General features: G+C 43.6%; 3 protein-coding genes across 3 annotated transcripts; 2 read left to right on the top strand and 1 right to left on the bottom strand.

Annotated features, from left to right (window-relative positions):
* Nucleotides 1-295: 295 nt before the first annotated feature.
* On the top strand, nt 296-5,729 carry EAE97_008851 (uncharacterized protein; the record flags this gene model as incomplete). The annotated part of the gene is made up of 7 exons (XM_038879366.1): nt 296-485; nt 551-1,177; nt 1,272-1,505; nt 1,561-5,097; nt 5,147-5,302; nt 5,352-5,620; nt 5,679-5,729. 7 exons carry the CDS (start codon nt 296-298, stop codon nt 5,727-5,729), a joined length of 5,064 nt encoding a protein of 1,687 aa, XP_038729877.1.
* An 869-nt stretch (nt 5,730-6,598) lies between these two features.
* EAE97_008850 (uncharacterized protein) lies at nt 6,599-9,469 on the top strand (the record flags this gene model as incomplete). The annotated part of the gene is made up of 4 exons (XM_038879365.1): nt 6,599-7,017; nt 7,197-7,389; nt 7,447-9,346; nt 9,408-9,469. 4 exons carry the CDS (start codon nt 6,599-6,601, stop codon nt 9,467-9,469), a joined length of 2,574 nt encoding a protein of 857 aa, XP_038729876.1.
* Nucleotides 9,470-10,690: 1,221 nt separating this feature from the next.
* On the bottom strand, nt 10,691-11,957 carry EAE97_008849 (uncharacterized protein; the record flags this gene model as incomplete). The annotated part of the gene is made up of 2 exons (XM_038879364.1): nt 10,691-11,840; nt 11,896-11,957. 2 exons carry the CDS (start codon nt 11,955-11,957, stop codon nt 10,691-10,693), a joined length of 1,212 nt encoding a protein of 403 aa, XP_038729875.1.
* Nucleotides 11,958-12,924: the final 967 nt, after the last annotated feature.

Below are 12,924 nucleotides of genomic sequence, written 5' to 3'. Positions count from 1 at the left end.
ACTTTATTTTTTTGGTGGTTGGCCTTGGTTACAGTGCAAGTTTTGACCTTTCGCGACGCGATTTTTCGTGTGCAGGGACCTATTGTACAGCTTCAAAATTAACATCGCTTGTTTGTTCTATCAAATAATTTTCTATGTGACAACAAGTAGCCCCAATTACTGCTTACAGCATCTGCGACAACGAAACAATTACAACTTGCCATGAAAGGGATACAAATTTACCTCTTTGAACTTTTATGAGTTCTATGCCAGATCGATTCCCTGTGTTCCACGCCTCGGCGCAACCTTCTTAACCATGGCGGAGCAACCCAGTAGTAGCTTGAATGAAATCCAGGCCTTGCATTCAGACCTTCTTGCACTATCAAACTCCCGCCTTTCGAACCTTGACCGATTAGCTATTGAACTCGAAGCTCACATTACAGCTTTTCGTAACCTCCTGAACCAGAAGAATCGAAATGAGCAAAGTCGGCAGACTATCACAAAGGGTATGTAATTTTCTATACCCATGAACAACCCTATAAAAGATCCAAAACCAATATAACGATAACAGAAATCTTGGAGCGAGATGGGCAGAAATACAAGATGAACGAGGACTTCCAACAGGGAACATTTCAACTAGCAGATGAATTGAACCTTGATGAAATTGAAGCTTCCCAAATCTTTTTCGACGCACAAGACGATGCCGATGCGACAGGCCGTTCAGTTTTGTCCTGCTCTATAATACGCTTTCATCAGCGACGAAAGCTTCTGTTGGACTGCTTGCGTCTTACGCTTCAACAAGTTGCCGAGTTGGAAGGCAATTCGGAACAGGAGCAAGAACTGAAGATATTCCTGGAACATATCATCAAAGAAACGATCACTCCAACTACCGCCACTACTATAAACACAACGAGAAATGTGCCGACATTCATTTCAAAGTGTATTTCTGCCATGGGTGATATCAGACAGTGGCTTCAAAAGATTTCGGACAAAGTTAGTAGTGCGTCTGTATTAGGGCAGCCATCACATCCAGAGCTTTTGGAAATCATGGAGTATCAGCGACACAGTCTTATCAAACAACATGAGTTACTAGGCGTCATTATACTCTACTTGGTGAAAGCAGATCGTTCTAGCGTGGAAGATTTTGAGCTACTACTTGGAGTTTTGAAGAAAGCAGATAAGTATGATAATATTTTGGGTAAGCATTATTCAATTTTGGAATCAGGATCAGAGCTGCTACACTATGTCTTCTGTTTTACAGCGGTACAATTCCAACTAACAGATGATTACAGTGCATCATTTTCCAGCTCTGGCTGCTTATATTTGGCGCTTTGGTTCTCCGGAAGGTGGATCAACGATACAAGATGCAAGAGCGCTGGACAAGAAGATCAACGTTAAAAACGACCAGAATGCATGGGTTTTGCCTTATGCTCATGCCGCATTTCGAGCATGGTGGTTGGCGGAATATAGTGGGTGGTATGTGGAACACCATGATGGATTACCACATGGCATTAATCTCGAAGAAGGTTAGTCAGATGTATATACTCCTCGCTCCTCCCACTAATCTAATAAAAACATCAGAGGCCAAACAGCGATCTCAACAGTTCAACGAGGCTTTGAAAGATGGAGCATTCGATTTCTTATTGTCTCTTTCTGCTGATGTCAAAGCTGCAAGCTGGACAGAACCGTCACGTCAAGGATTTCGATTGTGGCTACAGAGAAAAGCTCCTCAGCTTTTGTCTGATTCGGTCTCTTTCTCCGATTTCTTTGAAGACCAATTTATGGAGCAACTACAGACGTTTATTGAAAGTTTCATAACGAACTTGCCAGATGTGTTGAGGAAGTTGAGGATAGATGAGGATGAGCAACGTCAACTCAGTCATGAGCATGAGCACGATCTGGATCTAGAGAGATTTATTATTGTCATCTCTTATGCCTTTGATGGACGCCCAAAAGCTGCTTTGGATGGATTTTGGGATGTTCCAGATGGTGTGTTAATCGGTTTCATGTACTGGGCTTCGCGGCGTGCTTCAACTCCGCTGGTCTCGGCATTTTGTGAAATGCTCCAGGCTATTTCGGGTGATGATGAGTGTGCAACTGCTGCGCACGAATTTCTGCTCGACGAAAGCCCTCAAGCCGGAAAAATGAAACGGGCTCATGCACTCACGTGGAATCAAATATTCAAAGAACTAACGTTCTTCACCAATAAACTTCGAGATCAACCAGTACCACAGGCTCAGGCTTATCGCCATGGAAAGCCAAATCACGACCAAGCAGAATTAGAGCCAGAATCTTATATCATGCTAGAGTCTTATCTCCGCCTCATATCTCAACTCTGTTCGCATAGTGCAGTCGCCAGGCAATTTCTGATGCAACATCCATCGTATCAGCTCACAGACCTGCTTTTCCAACTTGCATCCAGTTCGATACCATCGCGATTCAGAGCCGGTGCTTTCACAGCACTACGTTCTTTGCTAAGTAACAAAACAAAAGCGGCAGCCGAGTACTTGTGGACAGCTCTTGACATCTGGGTCTCTGGGGGATACGTGCACAATCCCAGCGCCCAGAGAAATACAGCTCCTCCGTCCTACGCACCTGACGCAATTCTGCGCAAGTTTGGCACAGGGTTCGAAGAACCAGATGCATTCATCCTACTTCTCCATGCTCTCGTACTACCTTACGAAGAAGATAGTGCCCTACGGGATGGCTTACCATTCCCCGAACTTCTCGGAACTTCCAATCGCATGCCTGGAATAGATCCGTATGTCGATTTCGCCGTTGGCCAAGTGTTTGGATCAAAAATGAGTGAGATAATGGATCCCATACAGCTGCGACTACTGCAATTGACTTGTCTTACTTTCATCACAACTTGCTTGGAGACTTTCAATGAAGATCTCGTGATATTTGCAAATCGTTCCAACATCTCAGTTGACACAGCTATAAAAACTTCCGACCTACAAACTTACGTTTTATTACATCCATTTTCTAGGGTGATGGAATGGATGTATAACTCCAGCGTAATGGATGCGATATTTGCTGCAATTCACCAAGACGTTAACGAAGTTGCCAGTGCGGCTCCTGATTCACCATCAATCATGTGTCTCCTCCAAGGGATACGTGCAGTCACCTTAATTATGGATCTGCAACCAACTTACCGAGATATCGTTCGACCTCTAATTAAGCATCAGGCTAGCCATCGCCGCTCCCCAGTTCCAAACACCGCGTACGCATCCTTTGAAGACGGAGTACTCAACCACTTAAGCATCATTCCTGATTTGGGCTTATACTGTAGCTCCGGCAATCCCGAATTAGTAATAGCATCTCTGAAACTGCTCGAGAAGCTTTCTGCCTCGCCACGACTTGCCCCTGCTCCTAAAACAGGTAGCAGAAGGATTGACCGTAACAAAGCAATTGCTGCTCTAGAGGAAAATAATGCAGCGGAGGCTATCTCACGCGCACTTCTGCAAGAGACAGAAGCAAATATTGACGAGACCCAAGGTCAAACGTCTGATTCATATATTATCAAAGTCCAAATACTAGATTTCCTTATCGCCTGTCTCGAAGCCTGTCCAGGCCAGACTACAATAGCTCATTTACTTCTCGGTTTCCAGTGCAGAGATGATCATTTAGAAGTCGATATGGATTCGCTTTTCAGCCGTCGTATTTCGCTATTCCATTCGATATTAAGGTTGGCTAATGATATATCTCTCGAGGATGAGGGAAACATCTCTTCATGGCTTGTCTCCCTAAGATATAAATGCCTGCGACTACTTAAACATCTTTGGCATTCGCCCATTTCATCGAGCCTTGTTATGATAGAGATGCGGGCCAATAATTCATTTTTTGAAATGTTTATCAGACAAACTTTGATTACGCCAGGGTTACTGTGGGATGGCCGGGACCTCGCAGATCCCGAATTTTTGGACGCAACTTCTGCCTCCTGCCTCTCAAACTTTTTAAATCAACGCGCCAACGTCTTGCAATACACATCTGCCGAATTACGCCAGATAGCCCTCAGTCATCTGCCTTCTTTGAAGGAGCGAATGTTTAACACACTACTTGGGTCAACAATAGTGGAAGAAGGCCAACAGGTTGATAACTGTTCCGTTTTTGATCTGTTCGACTTCATGGATATACCTTTGAACCAATCGATCGCTCTTGGTTCGTTATCCTGGTTCAAAGATATTGACGTCAGCGCCTGTGAGGAGGTCCATACTGATTGCCCTCCATTATTCAACATGATGAAACTTGAAGAGCTTCTCACTTTACGAAGATCTGAGCTCGCCGCTCTGAAGAGACTTGAAAATCCTCAAGACGTAGTTGCATTCAATAACGAAGCCCAAATGATGTTCAACTACTATTTCATCGATAACAAATTAAAGGAACTAAGAGCAGCACGGCACAAGGCGCTGCAATCTTGGGTCCAATTATTACTCGTGATGGTAGAGACCATGTCTTATGACGAACCGACCAAGATAGTCTTTGTGTTGCAGACTTTGCAAATAATTCTACCTAGGTTAGAAAACTGCCTAGAAAATGCAGCTGATGCGTTGGAGCTAGCTAAACTCACCAAGGCACTCTTGTTCAGCTTGAATCTAGATTCCAACACTTTCAAGGAAGGTGACTTGGGACAAAATCTAAGCGATAAGCTCTTTCATGTGTTCGAATTGTCGCTTAGAGCTATAAACGCCGTTGGGGCTAACGGTTCCTTAAAAGAAATTTTCTACAGTATCAGCTATCGCTATCTTACAGGAACGTCAGAAACTGAAATTCCAGCTACTTCCGAAGCAGATAGCCTCAACGGCGACACGTATCGTGCCGGTCGGAGCAATCAAGCTCCTGCTCCTGCTCTGATTCCTGGGCTACGCAAACCGCATAGTACGCAAACAGTCAAACTGGCTGGTGATCGATTAATAGATATAATCTGTGATGATGCATTGGTGGGAGAACACAACTGCAGAATTGCAGCATTGCTACTTCTTGGGGCCTTGGTGAAAATGGCTAAACAAGAAAACTCCAATTACATTATTGAATCTCTTAACCGTCTTAACTTCATAAGTATCCTGGTAAACTCCATTGGGGACTTGGCAAGGAGTCTACAAGAGACTTCGCGCGAAGGTAAGGTTGTATTCCTAGTTAAAGCTGGACATATATTAACTTGATGTAGACTCAACCATACTTCTTTCCGATTTCTATGCTAGATTGGCACTTCTTGTTCATATATCACAAACTCGCTCTGGAGCTACTGCCGTCCTGAATTCGGGCTTGTTTCATGCCATATTAGCCTCCGGGCTATTTGCCCTAGATACCGATCTTGAGATTGGTAAGTTACTCCTCCGAGTAGACCCTATGCATATGCTAAGTGACTTTAGATTTCGAAGACTCGGAGGCGGTCAGTAGGCATTATAGTCTACTTGCGGCAATCATGAGGGTCATTTGTTGCGCTCTCGTAAGTCGCGGCTTGCAAAATGAACAAAGTTTGGACCAGGGGAGGAGATTTCTCGCCGACAACAGAGCTGCTATATTGGCAGTACTCAAGAAGTCTGCCGGACTTGGGACTGGGAATGGCTCCGCAGAGCAGAGCATCGTCGATATATCAGACTCATTCATGCTACTCATGACTATAACTCGCTTTGTCGACGTAAGTTGAAAATTCCTTCCATGCCTTTTATTCTTTCGACCTCTAATAGTTTTGTTAGTTTGAAGAGACAATCATCCAAAAACGACCCACCCTGAGGTCTTTCACTTGAGAAAATGAGCTTGGATTGGATATTCTGTGTATCAAGGAGATGCGGGCGACAATAGAGGAACTGCTCATGATAATGCCTAATTAGAAAGGAAAGATGACTTGGTGCACATGTATAGAGTTTAGAATGCCAAATATCATGAACTGATCAAATCCTATAATCATATATCTCGTGCTTATCAATCTGGAATCTAACATCACCATAGCATATCATTTATGCCATCTTTCTCTTTTAGCAGTAGAATTAGTGGCTGAATTGACCTCCATATTGAACTACCTACTAACATTGATATGACTTGCAGCGTGCCTCTCTACTACCTGGGTGCCTTACTATTAAGCCATCAGCATTTACATACTAAATGTATGAATACCAGGCACCTTCTATTATTTTATACTAATAAAAGCTGCAGATTCTTATAATTTGTATTGCTTTATACTAAAGGATCACCATTATTCACAAGTCTTCCAAGGTTATTATATCATTCATCAATTGAGAAACCTCGGAATGAAGAAACCCTCTTATCGCCGTTATCGCCTATCAGTAACAATCTATCATACATACCCATTCATAATTCACAGCTTCCTTCCGAGCACATCCATCATTCCGTGCAACATTCCTATTTCTATTTCCCCTCATGTAACATCCACGGGAATATCAAGGTACAAGGGGAAAAACAGAAAAGGTATATCCGTCATCAATGTACCATCAGCATTAATGTTGTGATCTGACACGTAGAAAGAGCTGCAGTAGGAGTTACAGCATTTAATCTCCAATCCAGGGAGCTCCCCGAGCTTTGCGGCCACTAAGATCGACCCCTCACCTCACAAGAGAACGGAAGGCGAAATTATATCATTTGTGTTTACTTCACTTCGATGTGGCCTTCACACGATCGTGCAGTTGATCTCTCCTCGACATCCTCCAATTCATCAGCTAAAAGAAAGCATCGCGATCCTCAAGGTCCAAATCCCAACCCAGCGAACACGCCCCCTGGTACATCTAAGGTTGATTATCATTCTTCGAAAAAGCTAAGGTCAATTTCATCATCAACAAGTCCAGGTTTACGGTCCAACATGAACAAGACAATGGGGTTTTCGCGTCCAGGGGTAGTAGATTTGACGAGGCCATCGAATTTTCAACCGCATACTGGAGCGAAGAGATTGGTGATTAAGAACCTCAGGATAAGTTCTCCGAATGATGGAGAGCAGTATTTCAAGAAGACCTGGAACGAATTAGATAATGCTTTGACATCAGTATTTAGCAACAAGCAGCCAGAAACACCATTGGAAGTTCTGTAAGCTTTATTGACTCTTCCATATTGCACCCCAATTGTCAACTCTATCTTCATCTTCTATCTTCTCCTCTACTACCGCTGCTTCCATTCCTCGCCCTTTCTAATAGTCTTGCTCAACGTTCAATTACATTGCATCTCATCTTTCCCAATAGGCAATCACTGACCCTTCAATATTGCAGATGTCGTGGAGTCGAATCGATTTGTCGGCGTGGAAAAGATAAAGCGGATCAACTATATAGACATCTAGAACTGCATTGTCACACACATATCAAGGATGGACTCTTACCAGATATTCTAAGCAAAGGAGATTCCAGCTCGGTAGAAACTCTGCGGGCTGTTGAGACTGTATGGGGGACATGGAGAACCCAATTGGTAGGCCTGCAAATGGACTTTTGCCAATCTAGAGAAAAGTACTGACAACGAGGTCAGGTTCTATTGAGATCCATATTCAGCTATCTTGACAGATCCTATCTGCTGAACTCAAAGACACTTCCGCAACTCGAAGATATGGGTATACGACAATTTCGCCAAATCGTGTTTTTAAAAGGAAAGGAGATCAGCAAAACAGGAGCACAAGCTATACTGGGGATATGTGAACTGGTAGAGTATGATAGGAAGTCTTTAAATTTGTTTGATCCAGCCCTTCTCCGAGCTTCCATCGCCACAATTCATATACTTGGTATATACACAAGTCTTTTCGAGGACCGATTCCAAGAGCTTTCTTCAGCCTACCTCGAGAATTTTGCATCAGAACGGAGCTCTTCGCCACTAAGAGAATATATCTCTTCTTGCGACGACCTTTTACGACGAGAAAGTCTCCGTTGCGATGCATGCAACTTTGACAGCACTACCAAAAAAACATTGCTCGACACCGCTCACGATATTTTGGTCCGCAAACGCGCCGACGTCCTCCTGGAAACAGTAGCTGTATCTAAGCTCTTGGACGACAAAGAAATGCCATCACTTAAATCTTTATACCAGCTATTGAGACTTTCGGATATCCAGGCACAGCTCAAAAAGCCTTTCGCCCATTATACAAAGTCTGTCGGATCATCTATTGCAATGGACAAAGAAAGGGGCGATGAGATGGTTGTTCGTCTGCTTGAACTGAAACGGTCATTGGATACTGTCATCCGTGACGCCTTTAACAAAGATGGGACGTTTACTTTCTGTCTTCGGGATGCATTTGGACAATTTATAAATGACCGCCAAGTTGCCAAGGCATGGGGTACAGATACCTCTAAAGTTGGGGAAATGATTGCGAAATACATGGATGGTTTACTGCGTGGGGGACTTAAGGCTGTACCTCGTTCTCTGGTATCTGATGCCACAGATCGCAATGAGGCTGAGAAGAATGGACAAGCTAGTACCGGGGATGAGGATGCAGAATTGGACCGTCAATTAGAACAAGGTCTTGAGCTGTTCCGCTTCATTGAAGGGAAAGACGTATTTGAAGCTTTTTACAAGAAAGATCTGGCACGTCGCTTGTTGATGGCACGCAGTGCAAGTCAAGATGCTGAGAGGAATATGCTTGCTAAGTTAAGAGGTGAATGTGGTAACAGCTTCACCCATAACCTCGAACAGATGTTTAAAGATCAAGATATCTCTCGGGATGAAATGATCTCATATAAGCAGTCTCTAAGCAATACAAGCAAGACAACCCTGGATCTACAAGTTAGTGTCCTCTCGTCTGCTGCTTGGCCAACTTATCCGGATATCGAAGTCAATCTTCCTGCCGAAGTCGCGAGACATATCGAAAAGTACGACCGGCATTATAAGCACAAACACAGTGGGCGCCGATTAACTTGGAAGCATTCTCTAGCACACAGCGTTGTCAAAGCAACGTTCAAAAAAAGTGTTAAGGAACTCCTTGTCAGTGGTTTCCAAGCTATAGTACTTGTTCTTTTCAACGATCTTGAAGATGGCGGTCATCTTTCCTACAAGGATATCTCTAAAGCAACGGGTCTCGTCGATGTTGAACTAAAACGAACCCTCCAGTCGCTTGCATGCGCCAAAATTCGGCCCTTGGCTAAATATCCTAAAGGCAGAGATATCAATGATACTGACACTTTTACCATCAATCTCAATTTCTCGGATCCAAAATATAGAATCAAGATTAACCAAATTCAATTGAAAGAGACCAAGGAGGAGAACAAAGAAACGCATGAGAGAGTTATTCAAGATAGAAGTTTTGAAACCCAAGCTGCGATTGTTAGAATCATGAAGTCTAGAAAAACAATGACCCATCAAAATCTGGTCGCGGAGGTTATCAATCAAACTAAAGGGAGAGGTGCCGTGGAGCCGGTGGAGATTAAGAAACACATTGAGAGTAAGTCTTCACTTTTCTATTGGACATTCACCGAGGATAGAAGGACTAACAATTTTTGAAGAATTAATCGAAAAGGATTATATCGAGCGAGAAGATGGCGGTCTTTATACATACCTGGCATAGAAAGCATGGTAAGGCCTCGCATGTGGGAGTTATGGCTGGCATTTTAAGGAGTCAGGATTTACGTCCATAGGTATGGTTTGATATGCATCTACGAATATAAATATTTTAGCAAAGATTCAATGTTATTGAGGAAAAATAACACTCATATATCTTGTTGCTTGTTTCGATGTGAGAGTCTTTATAGTAGTTCCCTGTGGCGATGATCTAGATGTGCAATTCTTTGTCGGATTAGAATGTAGTCACTTGATACTTGTTGATTCATATACGTTTGGAGTTTAAAGCGGGAAGTTTTGATCTGGGGTCTGACATGGATTGAATGAAAGTATTGCTGTTACTATAGCGTTATTTTAAAGCTTGAAGAAAGGAGAAACTTTGGAAAAGATTGGATTTGGAAATGGATTGCGAGGAGAGATGGATGGATGGATGATGTGATATGGTATGGTATGGTATAATGAGAAATGCAGGGAGATAGGAATTCGAATCATTGAACTTTGAACGGTGTCTTGTTCTTTTTGGGTGATACGGGAAGAGATATTGTTAGGTTTTTGGTTGGATTGTGTTATTGGGTGTGTTGGATATTTGGGTAGTGTGTGTTGTTAAACGTAATTGGGATTCATTGATGAAGAGCTGGTTTCTGGAAGTGGGGATGGAGATGACGATCTAACTATTAATAGAGAGAGAGAGAGAGAGATTCATGTTTGATGGTATTATTATTCACGAGATGCCTGTCTGAATTCCATTCACGATATAAAGGAGATGTGCAAGTCTCAAGATATTCTTATGATGAGATTGAAGACAAGCTGGTTATTTGTGGATAAATATATTATTATTATGATTACTGTTATGATTACTATTACTATTACTACTATAAAGACAGTGCGTCTAATGTGCCTAATGCAAAGATACAGGAAGAGAAGATTGGCGATTGTGATAGTACATTATATCTTCTCTCTCCGTATCTTGCTTTGAGCCGTGTGGTTTAAGTCAGATGTTTTCCAACCTTCACCTCCTGGTTCACTAGAAACCCACTATCTACTAACACGCTTTACACACGAGGATACTCCGCCTTCAACCCCCTGTACTTCGATACCATACCCAAGTCTTGCTACGCTAAAATGCTAATTGTCGGTTTGATTAAGCAGAGACGGGAATTCAATTCGCAAGTATCGAAATCCCTACGCCCTGATCGCGCGCACAGGGCTACAGAGCACAGCTCTTGAATCATGAACCCAGCATCCGCCTGTACATAAACCATCCAGCGTGATATGAGCCGGTAAGCATCTGCCATCCAACCAAGGTATAGTTACGGATAGTCATCCCACCACCCATCCATGCCATGACGATGTTGTAAGCGTGGGACTCCGGGAACCTACAGTAGGTGACGAGATTTTGGTAGATCCAGTTGCGCGTATTGGCGGTGTTCCAAAGGTGGTCTGGGCGATAGTCCGCGCAGATAGGGGGGTCGGGAGCTGGTTGTCGGGGGATTCTGGATGTGTCGCGGAGTGTGCTGGGAGCTACGAATGGTATGGGAGGGTTGGCGGAGGCGAAACCGCAGGGGATGAGATTCATGTTTCTGGTTACGTTCCTGCGGATGGATTTCTCGAATTCGGCTCGGGAAAAGCTAAGGCCGGCGAATGCTGATGAGTCTGTGAAGCTGGGTTGGCAGTGTTGCGAAGCAAGAGACGATCGCGTGGGTCGTCTTGGAACTCCGAGGTTATTAGGTGCGGAGGTTTGGGGGGTTGGAGTTGGACCCGAAGCTGAAGTTGTGTTGCGCGAGTGTCGTTGAAATCCGGGGTAGAGCTGCGAGGGACGCGGTACGTGTGTCGAATTTAATGCGTAATTGATGTTCGAAAAATAAGCACGCCCAATGAGGGAATTGTAGTCGTCGTCGCCAAACGCTCTGGCTGTTGATCTCTGGGCGGAATCATTAATACCTGCAGGATATGATACGATGTTAGATACAACACGACTACGCATTCCGCCTGTTGAGTCCATTGTGGAATCACTACCTTCTGTAGCATATCTTTCTGCCCTAAACTCTGAACTGGCACCACCACCGTGCTGACTATCTTCCCTTTCGCGTTGTGCTTGCTCGGTATATCCTTCGGCGCCGTTTTGTATCATGTAACTAGCAATCTTGAGACGATGTCCTGCTTCCGTTGAACTGCGGGTTCCTTCCAGGGATTTTAAATGCGAAGCTCTGAACCTCTCGCACAATATCTCGTATTCGTCCTGATAGACATCGTTGTCTGTTGAGTGTCGCTGTGTCTCGGTGGTGGTCGCGCGTTCTCGGCTTCTTCCTCCAGGAGATTCAGTGCGATCGGGATATGATATTGGATCTCGTCTTATAGTATTACGTTCGACATCACGCCTGTATGCCTCAAAAAATAGGATCCACACTTGGGCTCTGGCCACGACGCGAATACTCGCCAAGTAGGCGCACTCTCGGAGGTGCGCTTCTTACGCGAAGTGGAAAACTCTCACTCATTGCTGCAAATACGCCTCGCAGAATTTTGGAAATAGAAGAAATAGATGAGATCTGGGGATGAGGTATGAGGAATAACTGTGTAGATTGAAATAGATGAGATTTGAGTATTGTAGACTGGGTGTCGCTCAAGATGGATAATATCTATGGATTGTAAATGAGAGAGTATATCGAAGGAAATATCTTCGGAAATGGAGATGAAAGGTTTGGAATGAATGGGAAGAGAAAGATTTTCACAATTCGTTTTGTGTGAAAATCTGAAGACTAGTGATTTAGAGCGACTGGAGAAGTTCAATACTAGTCATCTATAGCGGCTGGAAATTTTCAATAATAGTAATTCATAGCGACTGGTCTTAAAGTTGAAGCTAATTACGGTGTACAATTTTACTTATGTCCAACTTTTGAAAACTGTCTGCATTGTGAAATATTTCGTTCGTAGGAAACAAACAAGGAATGCAAATAGAGCCTCTTGAACGCTTCATATGTTACCTGATGACTGTTAGAGATCTTAATGTCGGTACACGGTAGGATACTGTAGATAGATTACAAAAAAACTTGAAGAAATCTAACACAATCTCGAGAATTTTCCCCTAGGGACAGCAGTTTCTCTGGCATTCTCCAGTTCTCCGTTCATTCGATGGGCGCCAGTAGAAGACTACCACTGGCGCCATTCTAGGCAAAGACGATGAAAACTCTGAAAGAGAGCAATGGTGGTAATATCATAACCACAACCAACTTCATCGATCCAACGTTTAAAGATCGAATAAACAGCGATGAAGGATCATTGTCCACTGAGACAGTGATTGATAGGGATGGTGTCATCCAACTTACGTACGAAGTTGTACGCAAAGGAACGTTTGTGACCCGGTGCTCAGGTAGGTGTATGAAGACTCTTCAAATCCAAAAGATACGACCCAAGCAGCATTGATAATCCCATGTGGCTTATGAGAAGAAAAAAACAATACGAGGT

Source organism: Botrytis byssoidea (assembly GCF_014898295.1).
Source record: "Botrytis byssoidea strain MUCL 94 chromosome Unknown BBYS_019, whole genome shotgun sequence".
Classification (NCBI taxonomy): Eukaryota; Fungi; Ascomycota; class Leotiomycetes; order Helotiales; family Sclerotiniaceae; genus Botrytis; species Botrytis byssoidea.
Note: the sequence above shows the minus strand (reverse complement) of the source record. Positions and strands in the feature narration are given on the sequence as shown.